The following is a 26,495-nucleotide window of genomic DNA, read 5'->3' on the forward strand; positions in this document are numbered from 1 at the left end:
AAATTTCATGTACCGATTCTTGAATGCCCGTTATGGAATTCATTTTTGCCGTTAAAAAATCGACCCGGTGTGATCGAAATCCTATAACAAATAAAATAAAAATTAAATTCTGGAAATTTCGACCGCGTGTGGTCAAAATTTCTAGGTCGAAAATGCCCTTTTTTTTAGTAGTGTGTAATGAAAGCATTTAATTTTGCGACATCTAGTTCTTTTGTATATGAAATCACTGGCGCTTAGTTTGGAGAAAGGATGTTGATGACATTAATGATTAATGTAACGAAAAGAGTTACACTATTTACTAGCTTGGTTAGTCATTTTCTCATTTGTGGTTATTCCAACTCTTGATATGTATTTTAATTTTTTATCTTTTATTACATCAAGGGATGAGAGGGAGGAGCCGGGGCCGGGGGGGAGGGGGGGCGGAGGGAAAAGTACACTACTGGTGAGGTATGAAACCTCCACTTCAACTGTGAAGGGCATGAAGCCACCAAGTGAATTAGCGCTTAATTCAAAATTCTTGACTCATTAGGCGTATAATTAACTTTTTACAAGATCAATGTGATCAATTAGTTATACTTATGTACCAACAACGCATATAAGTTAAACTATTTTAAAGTTGACTATTTAAAATGACTTAACTTTTACATACTGACGCTGAATTTTTTATAATATAAATGTAGTTTAATTAACTATAACATGTTAATTATCATAATTTCTAATTTAGAAACTGAATATGTTTACGTAAACACTTTGCTCAAGTTAGCTTTAAATAGATATGTTTGTGTAATTCTTTTTTGTATTGTAATGTATAAAAGTTAAACTTGTTAACTAATTAAAAGAATTGGCAAAATAAATAGTAGTAACTAGATGTTATTGTAAGAAAAAGAAAAGAGAACTTGATCGTACTCTTTTAACAAGTAAACTAACCATATGTTATTCGGTATGCAGAAAAGACAAGAAACAATGATTAAGAAGAGGAATTTTAAACCGGAATTGAAATATTAATAAACATGCATCTTACTATGATTAGTAGCCCTTGAAGATAGAAAAAACATTTGAACTCTTTATATTGACATGTAAGCTCTGCTCACTCAGCCACGAAATATATGAATTAAAATTAATGTAAGCTCTGCTCACTCAACCACTTACATAAAATACAATCTGGACCCATGTCGACTGAATACAATAAAATATTTCTAACTTTCTTTTGGGAAGAAAGCTACTTGCATCGTGTGACGACTTCGCAGTTATTTTGTCTTTTGAGTTCATTTATCATCATTCTAATGATTGAAAAAGAAATTATATCTAATTAAGTAGTGTTTAAGCTAATTAAATAAATATACTTTTAGTGGCCGAGCCAGGAATTCAAGTAAGGGATTCCAAAATAAAATAAAATTTTGTGCTAAGGCAATTCAACAACATATATGTATGCAAAAAATTCATTTTTGCCCTATCTACACGGCATAATTTTTCAACGAAGGGGGTTCAATTGATCCCTTTGTATTCCTCTAGCTCCGCCGCTGACTACATTATGTATAAAAGTTCTTACTACTTAATGATAATTGAATAATATTTTTTATTTGATTTATGACTCTTCACAATTATAATCTTTGCCACAAGTTTACCGTTTGGAGAATTTTTCATTTTTTGTGTGTGGATAATATGCTTCTACATAACGTCATAACCGGCTATTTTACTATATATGATTTAAAAATAAGAAGATGATATATAACGACGAAAAGTTGAGATTTCATAATTCAAATCTCACGAGTTCAAACTTTTTGGACAATTTTTGGAAAGAGCTTTTTGAACAACTTTCGGGAAAAGTTTTTCGACGAAGTTAATGTTGTAAAAGAAACTTGCTAGTGCATACTTTTAAGTCTAAGCCAAATTCAGGAATGAATTTAACTTTTATATATATTGATAATGCAAGAAATTTACGGTAATAGATCGTTTAAAAAGTGATTACATATAATTACTCATAATAAGTGCATTTAATAACCTAAAAAAATGAGATAAGTAACCTGGAGTATACATTGTACAATTAGCACTGGTGATGCATAAGTTTGATTATATTATTATCCGTGAATAAAAGTTGAAATCCGTAACAATATTAAACATTTACGGTAAACTCATACTCCATTTACGGTAAACTCATACTCTCTTTGTTTCACTTTATTTGCGACTATTTTTATTAATCCGTTAAGAAAATGACGCATTCCTATATTTGAGAAAAATTTAACTTTAGCTTCACATTTATTCTCAGTAGAAAGGTTTTATAGTCATATAAATGTTATAATATGTTTGACATCACAAATTCTAAAAGTCTTATAAGCACACAAATCACAATTGAAAAATTACTATTTTCCCATTGATTTCCCACTGAATGTCGGTGGGAAAACCTAAATAGTAAAGTTTTCACACAAAAAAATTAGGAAGTTTCCCAGCATTTCAATGAAAACCTGAAAACCTGTTTTCCACCATGCGTTTCCCAGTGAGATTGTTTAGTGGGAATGAGGTGGGAAAATCATGTTTTATAGCACAAATTCTCATAAAATGTCGATGGGAAAAACTTCTATTTCTAGTAGTGAACTAGTATTTGTACCCACGCGATGCGCGGTCAATATAAAAAATAATAATCATATCATATTGCAGTTTGGCTTATTTGTGTATGTTGGATCATATTTCTTTGTCAAAATCTCAATATCATCTTATTTAATACGTTGTACTTAATAATAGAGTCTTTACAAAATTACAAGAAGCGAATCATATCAATATTGAACCACTTTTATTATGTTCCTTATTTTTATTTATTACATTTCTAATAAAAACTTTGTATTAACTTATCAATTGGCTTTATATATCCTTGTCCACTACACTTCTTATATAAATATGTATTTCCTTACGTAACCCCCTAAAATTTCTTTTAGTTTCAAACTTTTATTGTATTGTTTACAATGCATCAATTTGTATATTTATGAAGAATATTTTTGTTCATTACTTACTTACTCATAGAGTTGTCTTTGCTTATTCTCACCATGGTATTCACAATGCCTCCTTTCTAACCATACATAAAGAAGAAATAAATAAGAATTTGTATGTCTTGTAACTTTCATTTTTATTTAATTGTAACTTTCGTTACCTTTTTTTACCTTGCATTGTGCAAATCGATGTTATGTATGAAGTTTGAGTATTTTAATTAGCCAATTTCGTTTAACATTTTCCTCCAATTGTTTTCGTTTAGTGGATTTTATGATTATATTCTTGCGATATTTTTCTCGTTATTTAATTTCAATTGTACCGATACTAAAATCATCAAAAATGAATAGAATCATATATAATGATTCATAATAGGATATAAAAAAGCGCACATACTCTTGAAGAGCTGTCTTGGTTTTAATTTATGGCTTCTTCCAATGAATTTTCCTACCATTATAATAAATCTTTGCCTCCACTTGTGATATTAGGGCACTTCAAATTCACTTTTTCTAAAATTTCAATTTCCAGAAAACAAAGAAATAGCCAAGTACGATTAACCATTAACTGACGGAAGGTTTTTATTTCTTACAGTAACGGTGTAAGAAATAGAGAAATATGTGTTTTTATTTCTTACATGTATATTACTCTATATTCAAATCAGATTTCAAAATTTTTATTTCTTACATGTATATCATCTCTATTCTCTATATACAAATCAGATGTCAAATATTTTCACCAACAAATCACGAATACAGCCAAGTTGTAGCTAAACTTAGAACAAAATCTATGTGCTAGACTGCTAGTAATGAACTACTTCCTCCGTTACTTTCATTTTACAATGTGTTGTTTGCCTGGTAACGATATGTAATTAGAAAAAGAATGAAAAGCCTTTTGTCATATGACATAAATATTGTTAGAACTTGTGATATATTAAATATACAATGACAATTACGTGACTATAACAACATGTCATTAGAAGAATATAAAGTCTCCTTTAATAAGAAACTTTTACACTTAAAGTAAGATTTCTCAATACGATTTCAAATTAACAGGGATACTGAGTAAAAAATCACAAAAAGATCAAATAGAAAGTTCATATTAAAGAGTTTTCAAACATAATAATATGTCATTTTTCTTAAAACAACCTAAAACGATAAAAGTGTTACATAAAATGAAACCGGCAGAGGTAATTAGTTTTGTAAGACTTTGCTCATTTTGGAAGCCAATCCGCCGGTGCTTTTGTGGAAGGACCATCTTCCAGTATGTTGGCTGCTTCATCTTTTAAATTTCTTAGATCTGTTGCGTACAGGGGCAGATTTAGCTTAGTATATGGGGGTTCCCAGGAACCCTCATGTATTTGTTCGGATCCTGTATTTGTATTGAAAAATTCAGTAAATATATATTAAATACGACTTGGGAACCCACAAGCATAACCATTCTCTTTATATTTTTTAATTTGATATGAGTTGGAACCCACAAGCATCAAATCCTGAATCCGCCTCTGGTTGCGTACTCCTTTTGCATCTTCACCTTCCATCAATCCTTTCGTCACTTCAGCAACTTTAGTTAATATTTTCTTCTCTCCATTTGAGTTCGTGCTCCACTCCCATTTTTAGTCTCCCCGAATCAATCACTTACCAACAAATTTGTACTTTTTTCAGTGAAACTATAATTATGCGACAAATCAAGGGACTTTGAATATGGATGAAATATTGCTAGTGCATGGATTTTAAAAAAAAAAGATCGGACGTGGATGCACTTTTTTTTTTTTTATGTGGTAGAGAATGTTTGGATATACTGGTGTTACTACTACTCCAACGTTCTACTACTTGCCGCTTATAAGTTTGATTTCTTGAAATTTTCAAAACCTATTTTTTTTACAAAAATGTGTAATTTAATATCAAACACACCCTAAATATGGATTAGAAGAAATAATGATTTTACTAAATTTAAAAACAAATCAAAATCAGAAATATTGCTAATGCATGGATAAAAAAATAAGATCGGACATGGATGTACTTGTTTTTTTTATATGTGGTAGAGAACGTTTGGATATACTGGTGTTACTACTTCTCCAACGTTCTACTACTTGCCGCTTTAAAGTTTGATTTCTTGAAATTTTCAAAACCTATTTTTTTTACAAAAATATTTAATTTAATATCAAACACACCCTAAATATGGATTAGAAGAAATAATGATTTTACTAAATTTAAAAACAAATCAAAATCAATCATTGGAGTTAGTTAATCTTCTTATTTATCAATCTCCTTATTCCTGAAAATACAAAATTTGGAAAGAATAAATCAAAACCAATTATAAAAAGTAAAGTCATCATAACAGTGATCACAACATATTTCAAGTGCTGCAAGTAACTTAATTATGTAACAACAACAACATACCTAGTGAAATCCCACAACGCGTGCAGGGAGGGAAAGTGTCAGTAGACCTGCAAATTTCTTCTCGTAAGATAGGGAGTACTGCTTTCCGAAAGACCTAGCCAAGAGAAACACAACGAGAAAGGTTAGATAAGACAAGTTAGCTCAAAGCAAAATGCAAATGAAACTAAAGAAAGCGAATAAGTCAAGATAGAGCAGTCTGATAAAAGGAAGCAGTAGCTACCACAGATAAATAAGATAAAACTTAATTATGTAACAAAAAAAAAGTAAATCAATGTCAAATATATTAACCAAAATTGACGTTAGAGTACCTTGAGAGATTTAGGACCTCGTTTCTTTCAGCCGAAGTTGTTCAAAAATTACAGAAACTACTCGAATTACTGAGTCCGCAATCTATAGCTATGATTTTGAAATTGAAGTATTAATGTACCACCTGAGAGATAAAAGACTTGAAAAAGAATATAAGGACTATGATAAAGTATGACTTAGGCAGTGGATATTGTTCCAATTAGTTATAAACATTGCAATATTTAAAAAATATCATTACCTTATCAATATGGTCATTATCGGCTCATATTATAGCACTATTTTGTTCATTAGTGGATGAGGTCATGATGCTGCAAAATTACTTTAAATTTAAGATCTTAGTACAACAATAGTATTTGGTTGCACTTTCACTATAGAATATGTTCCTCTGCACAATTGGATTTTTCTTAACTTTCTCTGAAAGGAGGAAGAAAAAGGAATTTAATTAGATGTTGAGATCTCTTTTCAGTAGATAAGGCGGCTTCATTTTCTTTTCTTTGGAAGTGCAAGAGAAAAAACTATGTACCTTCACTAAGAAAAGCACTCAAGGATGCTACCATGGAAAAGGATGTAGCAGTTGTTGCACGTGTACATTTTATTTTAAAAAAGGTATTTTCGAATTTAAAAAACTCTTACAATTACGATGAAATGGGGAAGTTATAAGCATTTCAAAAACTGTAAGTATTAAATTTTTTAATTTTAAATCTTTATCTGTCGATTAATTTTTATTTATCTTGGTGTTTGATTAAAATAATTCTTTTGCGAGGGTATCTTTGAATTTGAAAACTCCTATAATTAGGATAAAGTGGGGAAGTCGATGTTTGACCCAGTGAAGTAATTATCCAGACCAAGACAATTACCTAAGCATAGCACTACAAATATTCCTATAATTAATTCTTTATTGAAAGTGTAGAAAAAATAATTTGCTACAAAAAGGAGCCAAAAACGTGTTTCAAATTTGCAAAAGTGTTTTTTTTTTCTTTTTCTTTTTTTGACTTGTGCAGTTATCGTTTCTTAAATTTTTAAGCTGTTTTTGTCTTTTCTTTTCATTCTTTTTTCGTTTTATTATTTTATTATTTTTAAATACGAATTTTCTGGTGATGATACTTGTCATCATATCATACTTTTGTCTCTCCTATTCTATATAGATAGAATATAGATAGATATTATAACATATTTAAACCAATATTTTTTTAAAATTTTTTTTTTTAAAATTTCGTGTCTTGTCAATCTATTCTCAACAAAGTAAAACGGGGAGAACACTAAATTCGCTAAGGTAACATTAGAATATTATTATGTGAAATTGGCTGGTAATCTAAAGAGTAAGACAAATTAAAATTCCATTATAATCATCAATGAGGAGGTGCCAACCTGCAAGAGGTTGGCAGTACTTTCCTTTTTACATTATTTTTAGCATTGCTTTTGCTCTAGTAATTATGAAACCTGTATTCTTAGAAAACTTTTCTTAAACCGAGGGTCTGCCCGAGGGTCTGCCGGAAACAACATCTCTACCTCTCACAAGGTAGAGGTAAGGTCTGCATATATCCCACCCTCCTCAGACCCCACTTGTGGGATCACACTGGGTAAGTTGTTGTTGTTGTATAATCATTAATGAATATATGTTAAAATCCTTTCTTAATTAGAAATTTCACTAATGATCATCGGCGAATAATATACAAGTTAAAATCCTTTCATAAATGAACAAAGAAATTAGACTATTATATATATTCCATCGTATAATTAGAAAGTCATTATATTTATGTGGACTCAGTGAGTATAAAGAGAAAGCTATAAAAAGCCAAATATGGGAAGTGGAAACGGCAATTAGCATCTGAATCGTCAATCAAATTGGTACCATTATGAAATGTGAATCGGATACGTCTCTGTAAGGAACTGAAGGAAAAAGACAACAACACTTGTTAGACGTGAGCGCTGACGCCATGCAAATTCAACTCCTCTATCACATAACTACTTTACTATATAACATTAAATTACACGTACTATTTCTCCATGACTCACACATAATTGTCTACTATACACCACCGTTTTCTTGTGTCGAATTAAATAGTCGAATTTAAATTATAGTACTGCTTGTCTGTCGCTTTGCCTAACATAAATTACAAACTAGAAAAAAGCCTTAATTCTCAAATTTATGATGAACGACATGGTCACCAATCACCATTAGTTCTGGATTTTAAGAACTATATATTGTTCTCCACTGGTGATATTTCCGAGACTTGTAACCTTTTTGTCGTACACCTTCTGCTTCTCTGGTTGGTTCTGTTTAATGTCTTCAAGTTATTTATTTTTTGAAATGTGAACTATGTAAGCCGCCCAAAACTTCCCTGGTATCCTATGCGAACTCAGCAGCTTACAGATATGCTTTTTGTTCTGGTTAATTATTACTCTTTCTTAAATGCGTTTTGGATCTCGCAGCATGTGATTGTCTTGTTATGTTATAGTATATCACATGATACTAAATAACTGCTCCCTATTCTTTTGGAACCGTTCAAGCTTGCAGTTTTTATTTTTATTTTTTGTGTTCTCTCAGTGTGTAGCATGAAAAGAGTTGAGTAGTGTGGACTGTGGATGTATTAATGATCATCTTTATCTGTGATCACTTTAACACTTTTATGTTGTAAAAAGAACAAATTAAGGTACATCAAGTTCACTTTTGACCCTTTTTGGCTACTGTTTGCAATTGTTGATTCTGAAGTTGTGGCTTACAATAATTCTTCATTATACAATTGTTTTTTCTGTTTCTTTTTTCCAGTGGAATGTCTCTTCACCATGTTGCTACTTGAATTACAAATTAAAGTTTGAATCTTTGGACTGAAATTTCATTTCAGGGCTTAGAGATTGGCAGAAGGAGATGGTGGACATTTGGGCTGTATTTTGCGGGGCATCAGATTGCTTGAATGACGATGGAAAGCTTTGCAATACTGATTGGATGTCCGTAACACAACCATCATCGTGTATCAATCATGCATTGATAGTTTGCTCTGATGTTATACTCCTGCTGTTCTTCATATTCACTCTATTAACCAAGGCATCCTTAAAATACACCAACATTCCTTCCCGCTTTTCGGGGTTCTCACGTTTGCAGTTGACTTGTGCTATTTGTAATGGTTTCCTGGGAATACTGTATTTGTCCTTGTTCATTTGGGTGTTTGAAGACCAAGTGAAGAAAACCCATAGTACATTACCACTACATTGGTGGTTACTAATCTTGTTTCATGGAATTACCTGGTTATCAGTAAGTTTAACTGCAACCCTTAGGGGAAAACATTTTTCAAGAACCCCTCTGAGGCTCTTGTCAATTCTTGCTTTTGTCTTTACTGGAATTTTCTCTGGTATGTCACTCGTTGCGGCTATTCTTGATAAAGAGATAACAATGAAGATAGCTCTAGATGTATTGTCCTTTATAGGAGCATGTTTATTGTTGTTATGCACCTACAAGGGGCTGCAGCATGATGAACAGAGAGATCAAAATGATCTTTATGCTCCCTTAAATGGTTCTGCCAGTGGAATTAGTAAAAGTGATTTTGCTAGCTCTGTCACTCCCTTTGCTAAAGCTGGGTTTCTTAATATAATGTCGTTTTGGTGGATGAATCCACTGATGAAGAAGGGAAAGCAGAAAACTCTTGAGGATGAAGACATACCTAAATTGCGTGAGGCAGATCGTGCTGAATCATGTTACTTAATGTTTGTGGAGCTACTGAACAAACAGAAACAAGTTGATCCCTCTTCCCAGCCGTCCATTTTGAAGATAATAGTGTTATGTCACTGGAAGGAGCTAATTGTGTCAGGATTCTTCGCGCTACTGAAAATAACTACTCTGTCTGCTGGTCCTCTGCTTCTTAATGCATTCATTAAGGTTGCTGAAGGAGATGCAGCTTTTAAAAATGAGGGATTTCTATTGGTAATTCTGCTTTTTATATCAAAGAACTTGGAATCCTTGTCACAAAGGCAATGGTACTTCAGGTGCAGACTTATTGGTGTAAAATTAAGGTCTTTACTTACAGCAGCGATTTATAAGAAGCAAATAAGATTATCCACAGCTGCTAAACTGATGCATTCTAGTGGTGAGATCATGAACTATGTTACGGTGGATGCTTATCGAATTGGAGAGTTCCCTTTTTGGCTGCATCAGACCTGGACAACGAGTGTCCAGCTTTGTTTTGCACTTATCATTCTCTTTCGTGCAGTTGGACTTGCAACTATTGCATCCTTGGTAGTGATTATACTCACCGTGCTGTGCAATACTCCGCTTGCAAAGTTGCAACATAAATTCCAGTCCAAGCTAATGGTTGCACAAGATGATAGGCTCAAGGCTATCTCAGAGGCCCTTGTGAATATGAAAGTTCTGAAATTATATGCATGGGAAACTCATTTTAAGAGTGTCATTGAAAATTTGAGGAGAGTAGAAGAGAAATGGTTATCAGCTGTTCAGTCACGCAAGGCATATAATAGCTTCCTTTTCTGGTCATCACCTGTTTTGGTGTCTGCTGCAACATTTGGGGCCTGTTATTTCCTAGGTGTTCCACTATATGCAAGCAATGTTTTCACCTTTGTAGCGACTTTACGCCTGGTTCAGGATCCAATAAGAACCATTCCTGACGTTATTGGTGTGGTGATTCAAGCCAAGGTTTCCTTTGCAAGGATAGTCAAGTTCCTTGAGGCCCCCGAGCTGGAAAATGCAAATGTTAGGCAGAAGCACAACTTCGGATTTACAGATCATGCCATACTTATGAAATCAGCTAATCTCTCATGGGAAGAAAATCCACCTCGACCTACTCTGAGAAACATTAATTTGGAGGTTAGACGCGGTCAGAAGATTGCTATATGTGGGGAGGTGGGCTCAGGAAAGTCAACTCTCCTGGCAACAATTCTTGGAGAGGTTCCAAGTATCCACGGAACTGTAAGTTATTTTGGTTAGTTACTATATTTCTTGCTAGGTAGGAAATGACAAGCAGGTTCTTGAAATTTTTATTGTAGGCACATTCATAATTTTACTTTGGAAAAAATCTATAGATTCTTTGTGTTCTGCAGGTTCAAGTTTATGGAACAATCGCCTATGTCTCTCAGTCAGCATGGATTCAGACGGGGTCAATACGAGAAAATATTTTGTTCGGTTCTCCACTGGATAGCCAGAGATACCAGCAAACTTTGGAGAAGTGTTCATTGTTAAAAGATCTTGAGTTGCTACCATATGGTGATCTCACTGAAATAGGTGAAAGAGGAGTTAATCTTAGTGGTGGTCAAAAGCAGCGCATTCAACTTGCTCGTGCACTGTATCAGAATGCTGATATATATCTCTTGGATGATCCGTTCAGTGCTGTAGATGCCCATACTGCTAGTAGCCTATTCAATGTGAGAAATTCTGTTCATACTGTGTTTGATATCATTTCTTATTATTTGCAAGCTCAAACCTGAATTGATATCTTGCAGGAATACGTCATGGAAGCTCTCTCAGCGAAGACAGTCTTACTTGTGACCCACCAAGTTGATTTTCTTCCTGCTTTTGATATGGTTCTGGTTAGTCTTGATAAACTTTTTTTTCTAATACGACTTAGTAAACTCTTGAACTCCTGATATTTTTTCTGTACAAGTCTCATAAATCATTTGAACTGAATAGTTGGACTTATATGTGTCAACTTTTATTCACAGTTAATGTCAGATGGAGAAATTTTACATGCAGCTCCTTATCATGAGTTATTGGCCTCAAGCAAAGAATTCCAGGACTTGGTTGATGCACACAAAGAGACTGCTGGTTCAGAAAGGGTTGCAGAGGTTAATTTATCATCAAGGCAGGAATCGCATACAAGAGAAATTCGTAAGACTGATACTGGAAAGAAATCTATAGTCCCTGTAGGTGATCAGTTGATTAAGCTAGAAGAGAGAGAAGTCGGAGACACTGGATTTACGCCTTATGTTCAGTATCTAAATCAGAACAAAGGGTACTTATTCTTTGTCATTGCTATCCTCTCGCACATAACATTTGTGATTGGTCAGGTAACTCAGAACTCCTGGATGGCTGCAAATGTTGATAATCCCCAAGTTAGCACTCTGAGACTGATTGTAGTTTACTTGGTAATTGGGGTTGTTTCAACGCTGTTTTTGCTCTCTAGATCCCTATCAACGGTTTTTTTGGGTTTGCAATCATCAAAGTCCTTGTTCTCGCAGCTATTAAATTCTCTTTTTTGTGCTCCTATGTCATTTTATGACTCTACACCTTTGGGGAGGATACTAAGCCGGGTAAGCATCTCAAACATGAACATTGAAACAAGCTATAATGGGGATATTTAAGGATGTATATGGACCTAACCATTTTTGCTACCCCAACCCCGTGGATGCAGGTGTCAGCAGATTTGAGTATAGTTGATCTTGATATTCCATTCAACTTGATTTTTGCTTTTGGAGCTACCATAAACTTCTATTCTAATCTTATGGTGCTAGCTGTTGTGACTTGGCAAGTTCTGGTTATCTCCATCCCAATGGTTTATTTGGCGATTCAGTTGCAGGTAAGAGTTCGCTGTTTTATTTTTTCAAAATCCTTTATACACCACTGCACGTACACTCTCTCAATCACTATTTTTGAATTCATGTCTCCGCCCATGGGGTTCCTGTATGGAAGTAGGAGAGGATTTATTGCAGTTAAACACACTTAAACTCTTCATTTTCGTTTATGCTCTGTCTCCAAACTGAATGGTATGGATATATGATACTCTGGAGGTTCTCTAGCAATGGCTGGTGGATTTTAAAAGTTTTAATTTTCTGCAACACTATCCTCTAATGCGGCAGCAGTAACTGATAAACTGAGATTGCAAACTTTATCTCTTACTCTTGGCAGAAATACTACTATGCATCTGCCAAAGAGTTGATGCGGATAAATGGTACTACCAAATCATTTGTGGCCAACCATCTTGCTGAATCTATTGCTGGAGCTGTGACTATAAGGGCATTCAAAGAGGAAGATAGATTTTTCATCAAGACTTTTGAGCTAATTGATATAAATGCCAGTCCTTTCTTCCACAATTTTGCAGCAAATGAGTGGTTGATTCAACGATTGGAAACTATTAGTGCAACTGTTCTTGCAACTTCAGCACTCTGCATGGTTTTGCTTCCTACTGGGACTTTCAGCTCAGGTATGCCATGAACTAAAGTTAATATTGAGACTAGATAAAGAATATTATTGTTTCTTCACTTTCCGCCTAATGTCAAACGCAAAAATATTTTCTGATAACAGCCTCATTCTTTTGCAGGATTTATTGGGATGGCTTTGTCCTATGGTCTTTCCTTAAACATGTCCCTTGTTTTCTCCATTAACAACCAGTGCACACTAGCAAATTACATAATTTCTGTAGAAAGACTTAACCAGTATATGCACGTTCCAAGTGAAGCGCCTGAGATTGTTAAAGAGAACCGTCCACCAGTCAATTGGCCAACAAGGGGTAAAGTTGAAATTCAAGATTTGCAGGTAAACTTGGTCTCACCACCCTAATTTCTTATATTCAGAATGTTCATGATACTGATCAGTGTTATCCAACAGATCAGATATAGGGAAGATTCCCCGCTTGTTCTTAGGGGGATCAGCTGTACATTTGAAGGGGGCCATAAAATTGGTATTGTTGGCCGGACTGGCAGTGGCAAGACTACACTCATCGGTGCACTATTCCGATTAGTGGAGCCAGTAGGTGGAAGGATTTTGGTAGATGGAATTGATATTTCTAAAATTGGTCTTCACGATTTAAGGTCCCGTTTTGGGATTATACCTCAGGACCCTACACTATTCAATGGAACAGTAAGATACAACTTGGATCCCTTATGTCAGCATACTGATGAGGAAATATGGGAGGTAGTTTGCATTTACTTATTATGTATCGGGTCATTATTTTTTATTTTTTTTTAAATTTGACGCAGAATGTGCATTGCACCAAAAGCGATCTTCTGATTTCTTGGCTTCATTCACATCTTTATTTGAAAAAGGTCCTTAGGAAGTGTCAGCTAAAAGAGCCAGTCGAGGAAAAAGAGAAGGGGCTTGACTCAATGGGTAAGTTTTCTAGTAACACATCTGGTTGTTTTATCCAATTGGACTCTATTAATAATGGTAGTGTCATTTCAGTTGTAGAAGACGGATCAAACTGGAGCATGGGGCAGCGACAATTGTTCTGTTTGGGACGTGCACTTTTGAGGAAAGCTAAGATTTTGGTGCTTGACGAAGCAACTGCATCTATCGACAATAACACTGATATGATATTGCAGAAAACTATCAGGACAGAATTTGCTAACAGTACTGTAATTACGGTAGCCCATAGGATACCCACAGTAATGGATTGTACAATGGTTCTCGCCATTAGTGATGGTAAGTCCTGTTTATTTACTTTTAAACACGACCACATATTTCCCAGATTGTTTCAGCTCTAATGACCTTAACTTTGGCTGTGAACACAGGAAAACTAGTGGAGTATGATGAACCGATGAAGTTGATGAAGAAGGAAGGTTCGCTCTTTGGGCAGCTTGTGAAGGAGTATTGGTCTCATTATCAGTCAGCAGAATCTCATTGAAGAGCTAACTGCGTATTTGAAATATCTTTTTTGGCCCAACACTTGCTGCCCATGTAGTTGCAACTGCATTTGATGCCCCAACGAGGCACCATTAGGACAGTGCTGAGCTCAATGTCGATCTGTTTTACATGAGCATGTGAATATAATCAAAGACTAGTAGCCTGGAATAGCATAAATCAATGTTTGGGGCATTCACTGAGCAAGAGAAGAAGTAACTAGTGCTCCAAATTCTATTGTATAGCCTGGATAGCTCAGTAGGTAACGAGCATGATCTGTAGCTTATACAAGTCTTCTTGATTTTGTACGCGTTCTTCATGGATGTACACTTACATGTATATCTTCCATCATTATAAGTTCTTCGCCACCTTCTCAAACCTCACTTGTGGTGTTATTGATGCACAATATCATCTTATGGTTCCTTCCCCAATAAAGAATTCTCGGAATGTCATCACACAGGCACACAGTTATGTTAACTATTGTCAACTAATGAGCCTTGGTATTTCTCTGTCACTATTAAGGATGAAGCAAGCAATGTCATAGTATTTCCATAGACGCACAGTTATGTTAACTATTGTCAACTAATGAGCCTTAGTATTTCTCTGTCACCATTAAGGATGAAGCAAGCAATTCCATAGACCAGGGTTGCAATTTAATAAATAACGAAACAAAGATGACCCCTTGTGATAGAACTAGTAATACTAGGCGACAAAAAACATTTAGGGCCTGTTCGGAAAGCCACTCAGGTAATTGGAATTGGGTGTAATTACACAGTTTGGCCTGTTTGTTTGACCAAGTAATTACGATTAGGTGAGAATTGAGTGTAATTGAAAGGGTGTAATTACACTCTCCAATTCTCAAGGGGGGTTGAGAATTGGGTGTAATTACACCCTATAATTACAGTGTTACTTTTTAGTTTGTTTCTTTTTGTTTATTTTAAATTTTTTTTATTTTTTATTTCTATTATTTTAATTTCTTTTGATTTTTAATTTATTTTTATTTCTACTTTTTAATTATTTTTATTTTTTAAAATGTATTTTTCTTTTTATATTATTTATTTTTCATTTTCTTTCTTCTCATTCCCAACCTTTACTTCTTGTGGTTTCATGTAATTCTTTCGTATTTTTTTTTATTCATTTAGCATAACCGTGTTATTATTCTAATTTTTCAAACTACACCTCTTAATATTTGAAAAAATGAGTCATTAACAAACTTGACATATAATAAGTGACGTTATTAAAGTAGAATTTCGTTGTGAATGAGGTTACAGACTTATATTTTCCCTTTCTTTTGAATTATTTACTTAAGTTACATTGGAACTTAGTTAAGTAATGTTGAAATTTGATATAAGAGTACTATGTCAAACTTTCTTTTGGATTTTGAATTTAGGTTATATTTTCAATTTTAAGTTATTTGCTTTCACATTGTATGTTGTTTATTTTTCACTTACGTTTGATGAATTTTTTGTGTCAAACATATGAATAATGTTATGGCATTATATTTATAATTTTTTTTCAAACATCCAATCCATGACATTCTCACAAAAAAAGTCTTCTTTTAAGTTTTATAATTAATTAAAATTAAATATTATTAATTTGAAAAATATATATCAATTAATTTTTACAATATTAGTTACAAATATATGATTATTAATTAATATATTATCAAGAAACAATGTGTAATTAAATAACTAATTTAATATCATTTATAAAGGCAAATATTTTTTAAATATTAATTTTAAATTTTTTATAATTAAATTTTATTTTTAAATTAAACTAATTGTATAATTACACTTGTGCAACCAAACAATACCCTTGTAATTACACTATAATTACGTTATGACAAACAAACAGGTCGTTGCAATTAAAGTACTGTGTAATTACTACCCTAGTAATTACTCCAATTCCAATTACCAGGTGGCTTTCCAAACAGGCCCTTAAAATTTTGTGCTAAAGGTTTTCTCTTTCTCCTCAAATGGAGGCAAATCGAACATTTGAGGTTACAACCAGATATATACTACACCCTATATAGAACCAGTTACTTGTCAACCAATTTGGATGAGTGTGCCAAAAATGATCATAAAAGGAAAAAAAAAAGTCCTGGCTCTTATCAGTTTTTATACTGAACGGCAAACAACAATAGAAGTGGATGAGCATCATTATGAAAGTGAACAATGTTTCCCATAAATCATTATGAAACTTTAAACTTGATCCAATCCCACAATATGTCTCTACAAATCCCTCCTAAAAGAATTCAGATCCCACTGTATGTGTATCTATATGAGTTTTTGGGAAACATTAGTCATTAGAGTTGCTTGGGATTCAGATGGAAGAGCTGAGGCTAACTAACATATGCATATAAAATGGTTGTCCTTATGGACCTCCAAGTATGGCATTTTCAATATCTTCCCTACTCAGTGCATAGCTGAATCTTCTTTCTACATCTTTCTCAAGATTTCCAGGTCCGCTCTTTAGATACCTGTATTTCAAGAAACATTCAGATTGTATTAGATCAAAGTTTAAACAGGCGATGCAATATTCTTTGAACAATGCAATTAAATTTACCACGATAGAGCAATTACAAATTCTTTATCAAAGAGTTTGGTATGATCTAGTAATTATCGATCGCAGTGTGACTGTGAGGAGGCATCGTATTAATTTCAACATTTCTCATACTATGGTTTGCATCAAAAGAGAGTTTTTTCTCTCAAAAGGATGAAACATTCTGATGGCCAAGCTCTTCTATAAGTAAAGACATACATCGGATAATATCTGTAATTATCCACGTTCAATGTTAGTCATTATGCTGCTAACCCCACTTTGTGGGGTTTCACTGGGTATGTTGTTGTTATTGTTATGCTGCTAACTAATTCAGTTTCTCTTTTGAAAAGAATATGCATGGAGTTCTGGTTTTTTTTTTTTTTTTTAATTAAACTATCATACACCACAACATAAATATAAAACATTAAGAAGTGCTAGCAAGTTTTGATAGACTAATCAACGCCTACAATATACCCAAAAGGAAAAAGAATGAGACAAACATCCTATTGTCACATTCACGACTGATAGTGTTTTAGAAGGGTTTTCAGTACCGAGTGTGATCGAGTAATTAAAATTTCTCTATGCCTGAATCTACACGCTGATGATTTGAATAAACAAATTGCTTAGAAGGAAAATTAGAACCCAAACTACAAAAAGAAAAAGAGTTCAACTACAAGAACAGTGCAAACTTTTCCAGTGAACCTTGAGAACTTAATTCTAGAACTTGTGAATTAAGTACCAATCTGGGTCACTTATAAAATAGAAGTCTTTCTAAATTCTTAGAAGTTTGACTTCCTTATACATAGAGACACAGGTTAATAATTCCAAGACCTATATATCAAATTTCACCATTCTATTCATCAGCCCACAAAGAGATATCCACCGGACTTCTTTATTTCATGAAGTGAGATATCCACCAGACTTAACTTAAGGCTGCAATCGTGAGTTTTCCTTGCTAAGATGGAATCACACATGTAATCAATATAGCATCAAAAAAAAATAAAAAAAAAAAATTACTTCCACTCACCAGAAGAAAGGCACAACACACAACAATAGATATCAATCAAACTTAAATTAGGTTTCTGAACACAGAAACATAGACAGTAACCAATCAACTTCTCCAAAATCCTCTTATCATTTTCGTTGATAACAGTGGTGTCCAGCCAGGTTGCGCACCTCAACTATTCCACTAGGTACCTTCTATCTTCCACCAGCAAAGGTACCGAGTAAGCTTAGATGGGAAGAAATCTCTACTTGGATTTGAACCCTGGTCTCCCATGATTTTCACCCACTTAATTGGCTGTCATGCCACAACCTTGGAGGCCAAACTTCTTATCATGAACATCTTGAAAACACAAAGTCAAGAAAAGACAGCAGGGAACATGCTAACTACATAGGATCTTAACTTCACAAAGTTAAACATTGTTACAATAAGAACTCCAGTATTTGATTATTATAGCCAGTAAAAGAATTCTCCTGCCACTAGGTTAAAAAAAGTCACAAAAACCTAATGTTGCTGGTGGATCTGTCTAACCTGATCCTCTATAAAATATTACCTTTACCTTTCAACAGCAGAATGCAATTCAAACAACATAGCATGTATATGGAATTTTCTTAACATTAATCAACCACACAACCCTTCTTGGTAAAACCAAATCTAAGTAGGCTTAACCTCTTCAATCTCCAATTATAATCACATGCAGCACATGCCAATGGCTAAGAAAACAACTGACCCCATTGATAACACCCAAACCCAATCAATAGTTGGTGCTTTTTCAAGTTAACCTCAGTCCTGAATTTCACACCATAATCTGTTTCTTGTTACAGTACCCTAGAATCACAAAACATTAATATCAATCACTTAATTAACGAAGCCTTAATTGGGTCAGCTACATGAATCCTCCATTCACATTCTTCTTTCATTACGCCCATCTCAATCACATTTCATTTTGCCTAAGCTGATTATTTAATTACTCTACCCTGTACCCTACTTATCATTATAACATTGTACGTTCATTCTTTAGATTGCTGATGTATAGCATAAAGTGACGAAAAACGATACAATCTATCCAAACATTATATTCATCAAAACAATACAGATACATTACGAAGACTATATGTAACAATCATCCAAACAAGTTGTAAACTTAACCAAACAAGACCCATTAAAAATACGATCTTTATCACAACTCTTCATCAAAACAGTAGTACTAGTAGTAACAAAGACTAACCTTATATAAAGTTCAGTAATATCCAGTGACAACTGAGCCTGCCAATCAGTGTTCTCAACAAACCAAAGTGCTCTATCATCTCTACTCTGATAAAACCCCAAACTCCTCAACCAAGCTTCTATACAAGGCAGACTATGAGAATACAAAGGCTTCTTCTTATCTGGTAATTTCTCAAGCCATTCATCAAGTGTCTCAGATACTTCTGCTTCTTCTGAAGATTTTGAACATGCCACTGTTGTCCTTAAGGGTGAAGATGAAGTAAGAGTATAGGGACGTGAATGGAATTTGGGGAAAAGTAAAGGACTTGGATGAAAGAATTTTGCGAAAGTTGGAGGTGGTGGAGAAACTATAGATGATAATGATAATAATTTGTATGTGCTAAGAAATGTTGCAGAAATTGTCGACATTTGTGTTCTGGTTGGGATGTGGGTTAAGGTACTGAATTTCACGTTTCAGTGTCCCAACAAAGCTCCCGAAGAAGAAGATAGGATATCAACGCCGTCGTTTTTTGCCCTTTTCACCCCAAACTCGACCATCAATTTTTTTTATTATGAAATACTATTTGACATTATTTCGTTTTTCATCAATATTTGACATTGTTTAATGAGTAAGAGCCCGTTTGGATTGGCTTATAAAAATTTTTATAGTTTTTTAAAGTGAAAAAAAATAAGTTGGGGTAGTCAACTTATTTTTTTGCTTATTTGTTTTGTTTTATAACAACTTTTAGATAGATAAAATTTAAATGGGTCAATTATTTTTTTGAGCTTATTTTAAGCACAAAAATGACTTTAAAGTAGCTGTACCCAAACACTCAAAAAAGCTGAAAACAGCTTATAAGCCAATCCAAACGGGCTCTAAGTTATATTTTGATACAATTTTATAAATTTAAGAATTTGAAATAATGACAATTTTGTTTTTGAATATCAATTAATACTGACCAATTATATGAGTATTACATTCATTTCGTATACTCCCTCCGTCCCAATTTAACCCTCTGTTTGGATGGTTGTTTCCCGTGGTTCATTAATGTACAGTATGGTATGGTACGGTATGGTGTTATACGTATTGTCTTGTATTAATGAACACAATGTTGGATAGGAATTTGTATCGTTTGTTATGGTTTAATAACATTTGTATTGTTTGGTTTTGTATAGTCGTATAATAACTTGTAAGTTTACTGAAATACCCTTAACTCTTAATTAGAAATTAGTTTATATATATTAATAAAACTCAGGTAGAGAATAAAATAGGAACTTTAAAAAATAAGTAGGTAGTGAGTGGGGGTGGTGGAGGGGTGGGTGGGATGAGAGTGGGGGTAGTGATGGTAAGGGGTAGTGGGTGGTTATGGGATGTGGATGGGGGCAGTGGGTGGTAGAGTGGGGTTGGGTGGTGGTGTGGAGCAGTGGGTGGTGGAGGGGTATGTGGGGTGACATGGGTGGTTGTGGGATAAGGGTGGGGGTGAGTGGTAGGGTGAATGGTAGAGGGTGGGAGTGGGGTGAGTGGTAGCGTGGGGTGGATGATGGAGGGTGGGGTATATTGGAGAAATGAAATATGTAACCACGGAAAAATCACTAAATCCGTCGTTACAAAAATTGGGACTTTTCATGGTTATATAACCATGGGATGAACCACGGGTTTACAATATTATACCACAAAATTTTAAGAACAATGGAAACAAATATGGTTTCATACAAAACCATACATTAATGAACCATGGGAAACCACCATCCAAACAGGGGGTAAGTGTTTTAGCTTGATTAGGTACAAGTGTAAGGAATGAAATGAGACTTTTGAATCTTGTGGTCTTAAATTAAAAATGTGTGTAATGTACTAAAATGTCCTTTGAATATAGGATAGTTGAATTGCCAACTTACTAAATATAGAAAGAGACACTCTTTTTAGGACAAATCAAAAAGGAAAGCAAAACACTTAATTGGGACGAAGGAAGTACTATTTAAGTTATTTCTTTTTACTAAACGATAAATCAAGAATTCGCTAAATCTAAACTTAAACCTAAATGAATAAGTAACTACTCCATTTAATTCAAATTAGTTTTCTACCAAATCTACAAATTAATTGATTTGTTATATCTTATCTTTTGACAAGTCTATTAATCCTAAAGTTTTTTTTTTTTTTTCCATTTATCGGAGTCTTATATTGATTTGATTTTGGACGATCATTACCTTATGAACATATATTCAACTAAGGCTTAAGGAAATTTCGCGTAAGAGCCATTTTTATTCTTCATTTACTTATGGGTCGTTTGGTTCGCGGACTAAATTATCCTAGGACTATAGTCTCGGAATTATAACCATAGGACTAATTTATCCCACCTTAGAGATGGGATAAAATAATACAAAATTTGATGGGATGAGATGTCCATGATTAAGTCTGGGGATTGGGATCAAATTTATACTGTGTTTGGTTGACAGTATAAATTTACCCAAATATTTCGGAATATTTCACTCAATCCCACGTACCAAACGACCCCTTACCTTAGTGTCAGATTTATATACTCCCTCTGTTTCAATTTGTTTGAACCTATTTCCTTTTTAGTCCGTGCCAAAATGAATGATCTCTTTCCTAATTTGGAAACAAATTCACTTTATGAATGATTTACAGCCACACAAATTTTCAAGGCTTATTTTGAATCACAAGTTTCAAAAGTTTTCCCTCTTTCTTAAATATCATGCCCAATTAAATGGGTTCATATAAATTAAAATGGAGGGAGTATTATGTTATTCATGGTCCAAATATCCACAAACCACAAGTCAAGCATACAAGGAGGCGTAAAGTCCAAAATTGATTGAAGGAATGAACTATAGTGTATTTCTGTATCACGTGGAGAATTTTTTTCAAGAGAAAAGGTGTACCTTTTAATTTTGCGATTTAGAGTAAATATATCCCTATTATAAAAATTTTGTAATATACCGTTTTCATTATAAAATAATATAAATATACTCTTTTTGTTGATGAAATTTTTTTAAAGGATAATTTAATTTATTTTTTAATTAAAAAATAGCACATGACTTTAAAAGAAAAAGTCATATTTGCACCAATACTCTTTAAAAAGGGTTATGTTTGCCTTTCGTTGTACTTTTTTAACATATTTATTTTTACCATCATACTTTGGGGTTATATTTACCGCTGAACCATTAAATACCCTTTTTCCCATCTTATTATCCTATGTAGCACCTAAGTGGATATTATTTTCTCCTAATTTAAATCTACCAAATTACATCCGACCCAATCTAAAATAAAACCGACCAACTTGAGCTCACCGCCGACGAAGTGGACCAACACCCATTGCTCAAATTCATTTTTTCTTGATTTTCCGGTGAGAGTAGAAACACCATTAAACCACCGTACAGCTCCGCCACCATTAACCACAATCTAAAGTCATCACCCCCCTCCCAAATTAAAAAAAACTAATACAACCCAGCTAGCCTTGAAATTATCCAAACTACAATTGTTACACATTGTCGAAATGGGAAGGGATTGACCAATCAAAAAGGTTCTCATTGGGTTTGTTTTCCAATCATCGATTAATTTTCAGTTCAAGGCTTTAGATTAATGGTGAGGTTGCTGCTCATAATTTCCGAACATCTATTTGTCTCTGTCCATGTACCAACAATATCTCCTTATTTGAGTAATATTTTCTAGAAAGGAATCGGCCTCCTCCTTCGATCCGATTGCTCACAACAGTTGGAAACCTTGTGAAGCTCTTTGGGGATCCACTAGGTTATATTGTTTCAGACAAGAATAAATAAGAAGGGGCAAATGTTTAATTGCAAGCTGCAACCCAAAAGATTATTAATAATGGGAAAAATATCCACCGGAGAACCGTGTTCGCCGCCGTTGACCATCTCCGAGGTTTTATTTTGGGCTGGATTTGATTTGATAAATTTAAGTTGGGAGACAATAATATCCACGTAAGCGCCACATAGGATAATAAGGTGAGGACAAGAGGACTTAACGGTTCAGGGGTAAATATGATCTCAAAATAGAATGATAAGGGTAAATATATCAAAAAAGTATAATAAAGGGCAAATGTAACCTTTTTTGAAGAGTACAGGGGTTAATATGACCCTTTTCCATAAAAAAAGGTTCACTCATTTTTTTTTTAGTAGACATACTTTTCTAAAGCCACATGATAATTTTTTTTTCATGTTCGGTTGATTGGTAAATAATACTTTAGGAAAATACCACTCATGCCCCACCAACCCCACCCCCAACCCTACCACACCAATCCCCATATGCACCTCACCTCCACTACCCACGCCAAGCACCCACCCCCCAATCAAATCCCACCCCCACCCAACGACTTAATCTTCACCCACCTTACCTCACACCACCACCCACCCCTACCCCACACCACCGCTCTATCCAACCCTCCTACCCCCTTCTAATTTTTTTATTTCATATATTTTATTTTAAAAAAATAAGAATTTTTTTTTTATTCATCCCACTACCACCCACTATCCCTCACCACCACCCACTACCCACCCCACACCAAATTTAACCACATAAATTTTTCATTTTTATAAAGGTAAACTAAATATGAAGTAGAAAATTTGGGAGGGTAGGGGGTGGGTGTAGAAAATAATTTTTTGAAAACTTTTTTAAAAATATTAATTCTTTTGGAGAGGGTGGTGGGGCTGGACGGGGGGAGGGGGGTTGGCGTAGAAAATCAAAATAAAAAAAAAGCTTTTCAAAACCTTTTTTTTAAAGAAAAAATACTTTTTTTGGCGGGGTGGTGGGGTGTTGGGGCGGCGGCGTAGGAAGCCAAAATAAAAAAAAAGCGTTTCAAAACTTTTTTTTTTAAAAACAAATTACTTTTTTTGAAAGGGGTGGGTGGGGGTGGGGGGGGTATTGTAGAAAACCAAAATAAGAAAAAAAAAAAAAAACTTTTTTTTTTAGGGTGGTGGTGGGGCGGGGGACGGGTATTGTGGCGTTGAGTGGTGTAAAAAACGAAAAAAAAAAAAAAAAAAACTTTTTAAAACTTTTTTTAAGAAAAAAATAGATAATATTTTTTTAGGGGGTGGAGCTTCCAGGAGAACGGGGGTGGGGGGGGATGGGTGGTGTAGAAAACCAAAAAAAAAAAATTAAAAAACTTTAGTTTTTTTTTTTTTGGGGGGTGGGGGGTGGAGGCATGGGTGGGTTGTGGTGGGTGAGGGAGGTGCGTGGGGTTGTGGGAGTTATTGGGGTTTGGTGGTTCGGGTGTGGGTTGCGTGGTGGTAGGATGGTTGGTAAAATATCAATTATGGACTTCCTTTTCTCTACTTTGATTAGGGAAGTTATTTTCCCATTTTTTAAGGAACTTGTTTTCCTAAAGAATTTTTTTTTTCAAAATTTTTAACCAAACGAACATAAAAAATTGTTCATATCGAACACACCTTTAAGAGTTAATCCTACTTTACCCCCCTAACATTTAAGGTTTGGGAAACGATACCCCTCCACATATTGAATTGGAATGATAACCCTCTTAGGTAATATTTCAGTGAGTTTTTTTTTTTTTTTAATAAAGATTTTTTTCTTTCTAGAATTAAATTACAAATATATATAACTCTTATTATTGTCCCATTCACCTATTCCGTTGAAAATAATGTACTTATCTTTTTAGAATATAGCAACTACTTGGAATAATTTGTTAATAAATTTCAAGCTAGGAGTTAGTATTTTCTTAAAGTGTATGCTAAAGGCTAAGTGAACACTTATTTTGAACCGGAGGGAGTAATTTGATTTTAAAATTTTCATTTCGCTATTAATAAGATGATTTATAGTCATACATATATCTTATAATTTATTTTATACCGCAAATTTAATCTAGTCAAAGTTTTCATATTAATTGGGATGGAGAGTAGAATTTTACCAAAATTTATAATTGGCATAAAGCGCACACGTTAAATGAGATTTATATATGTCCTAAATAGAAGTATTGAATGGTCTGAAAGATGTCCTAAATAGCTTAGCTCTTGAAGAGAAAATTAACAATTTTTTAAAATTTAATTCATACAATCTTTTTTCAAAAACTCTAAACACCAATTATATCCAACCAATTAAAATTAGGGAAGAAAAATTATTGATACAACATTTATTATTAACACTAGTTATGTGAGGCCCGTGCTAAGCCCGGGCCCAAACTCAAGATATAAAAGCAGATATTTTAACTAAAGAAATATAATTTGTGTTAGTACAAGTGTACAATAACAACAACAACAACCATATACCCGTTGTAGCCCACAAGTGGGTAGTTATATAAAAGCAAAGTTTTCATTCCACTCCTTTAATATTTTAACTTCCATTTTGATGAAATTATTTAATTCAAATCAAATTTGAAACCAGAATTTGACATTATAACTTATGTATCCTAATATTCTGAAGTTATTTAATTCTAAATAAATAATCTATACATAGTTAATGAACTTTTAAGACAAATACATAATTTAACTTGTGTAGCGAGATGGAGCCTCCTCTCTTAATTAGGGATTAGGGGTTCGAACATGGATATGAAAAAAAAATCTTTGGAGGAAGCTCCCCCCGAATAGGCGCGATGCAGTGCGAATTATCTGGATTAATTGGGCTCAAATGCGGATATCGAGCACCAATCAGAAAATCAAAGAACGTGAAAAATGAGGTAGGAGGTTCGATAGCTTTTGAAAAGTAAACTTTAAAAACAAAAACAAAAAAATTGACATAAATAAATAAGATTAGGACCTAAAAGTAATTAATTAAAAAGTTTTAAAAAAATTTGAAAATTATTGTAAGGACTACAAAAGTCCGAGGCTCGATAAGCTTTTGAAAAGTAGACTTTAAAAACAAAAAACAAAAAAAATTGACTTAAATAAATAAAATTAGGACATAAAAGTAATTAATGAAAAAGTTTTTAAAAATTTGGGAAATTATTGTGAGGACTACAAAAGTCCTCACATTCCCTCTTATATATAATAGTAATATGGTATGAAAAATTATTGATAAAATGAATGCCACATAACTTGAAATTTATTAACAAACTATTTCAAGTAATTGTTATATCCTAAAAGATAAGTATATTATTTTCAACGGAATAAGTGATTGGGACAATAATAAGAGCTACATATTTTTGCAATTTAAATCTAGAAAGAAAAAAAAGATCTTTGTTGAAAAAGAAATCTCACCGAAAAATATTACATAACGGGTTATCGTTCCCATTTAATATGTGAAGAGGATATTGTTTCCCAAAATTAACTCCATCCTTAGTAGGCGTTTGAACATGCGATTTGAAACCATGAGATGAAGTCAGCGTTTGAACATGTCATTTCATCTCATAGTTTTAAATTAGGATGAAATCCCAAATCATTTAAAAAGGTATGATTTGGGTTACAAACCTTGTCCAAACGACACCTTAATGAACGGAATGTTGAGATGGCGTGGCTGTCCCATCACATGCGTTATCAGAACATCATCACGTGGTTGAGGTTTCCTTTTCATTTGAAAATG

At 33.7% G+C, this 26,495-nt stretch overlaps 2 protein-coding genes across 2 annotated transcripts; one reads left to right on the plus strand and one right to left on the minus strand.

Moving 5' to 3' along the window:
* The first annotated feature begins 7,672 nt into the window (after positions 1-7,672).
* Positions 7,673-14,627, plus strand: LOC132056483 (ABC transporter C family member 10-like). The gene is made up of 12 exons (XM_059448705.1): positions 7,673-7,954; positions 8,531-10,602; positions 10,734-11,054; positions 11,133-11,219; positions 11,352-11,939; positions 12,041-12,205; positions 12,535-12,829; positions 12,947-13,161; positions 13,234-13,539; positions 13,671-13,734; positions 13,807-14,046; positions 14,136-14,627. Exons 2-12 carry the CDS (start codon positions 8,554-8,556, stop codon positions 14,246-14,248), a joined length of 4,443 nt encoding a protein of 1,480 aa, XP_059304688.1. The 5' UTR covers positions 7,673-7,954; positions 8,531-8,553; the 3' UTR covers positions 14,249-14,627.
* Positions 14,628-16,386: 1,759 nt separating this feature from the next.
* On the minus strand, positions 16,387-19,573 carry LOC132056487 (uncharacterized). The gene is made up of 2 exons (XM_059448710.1): positions 19,017-19,573; positions 16,387-16,723 (listed from the first exon to the last, which is right to left on the minus strand). The coding sequence occupies exons 1-2, from the start codon at positions 19,421-19,423 to the stop codon at positions 16,618-16,620; spliced, it is 513 nt and encodes a 170-aa protein (XP_059304693.1). The 5' UTR covers positions 19,424-19,573; the 3' UTR covers positions 16,387-16,617.
* Between the last annotated feature and the right edge of the window lie 6,922 nt (positions 19,574-26,495).

This window comes from Lycium ferocissimum, chromosome 5, assembly GCF_029784015.1.
Source record: "Lycium ferocissimum isolate CSIRO_LF1 chromosome 5, AGI_CSIRO_Lferr_CH_V1, whole genome shotgun sequence".
Classification (NCBI taxonomy): domain Eukaryota; kingdom Viridiplantae; phylum Streptophyta; class Magnoliopsida; order Solanales; family Solanaceae; genus Lycium; species Lycium ferocissimum.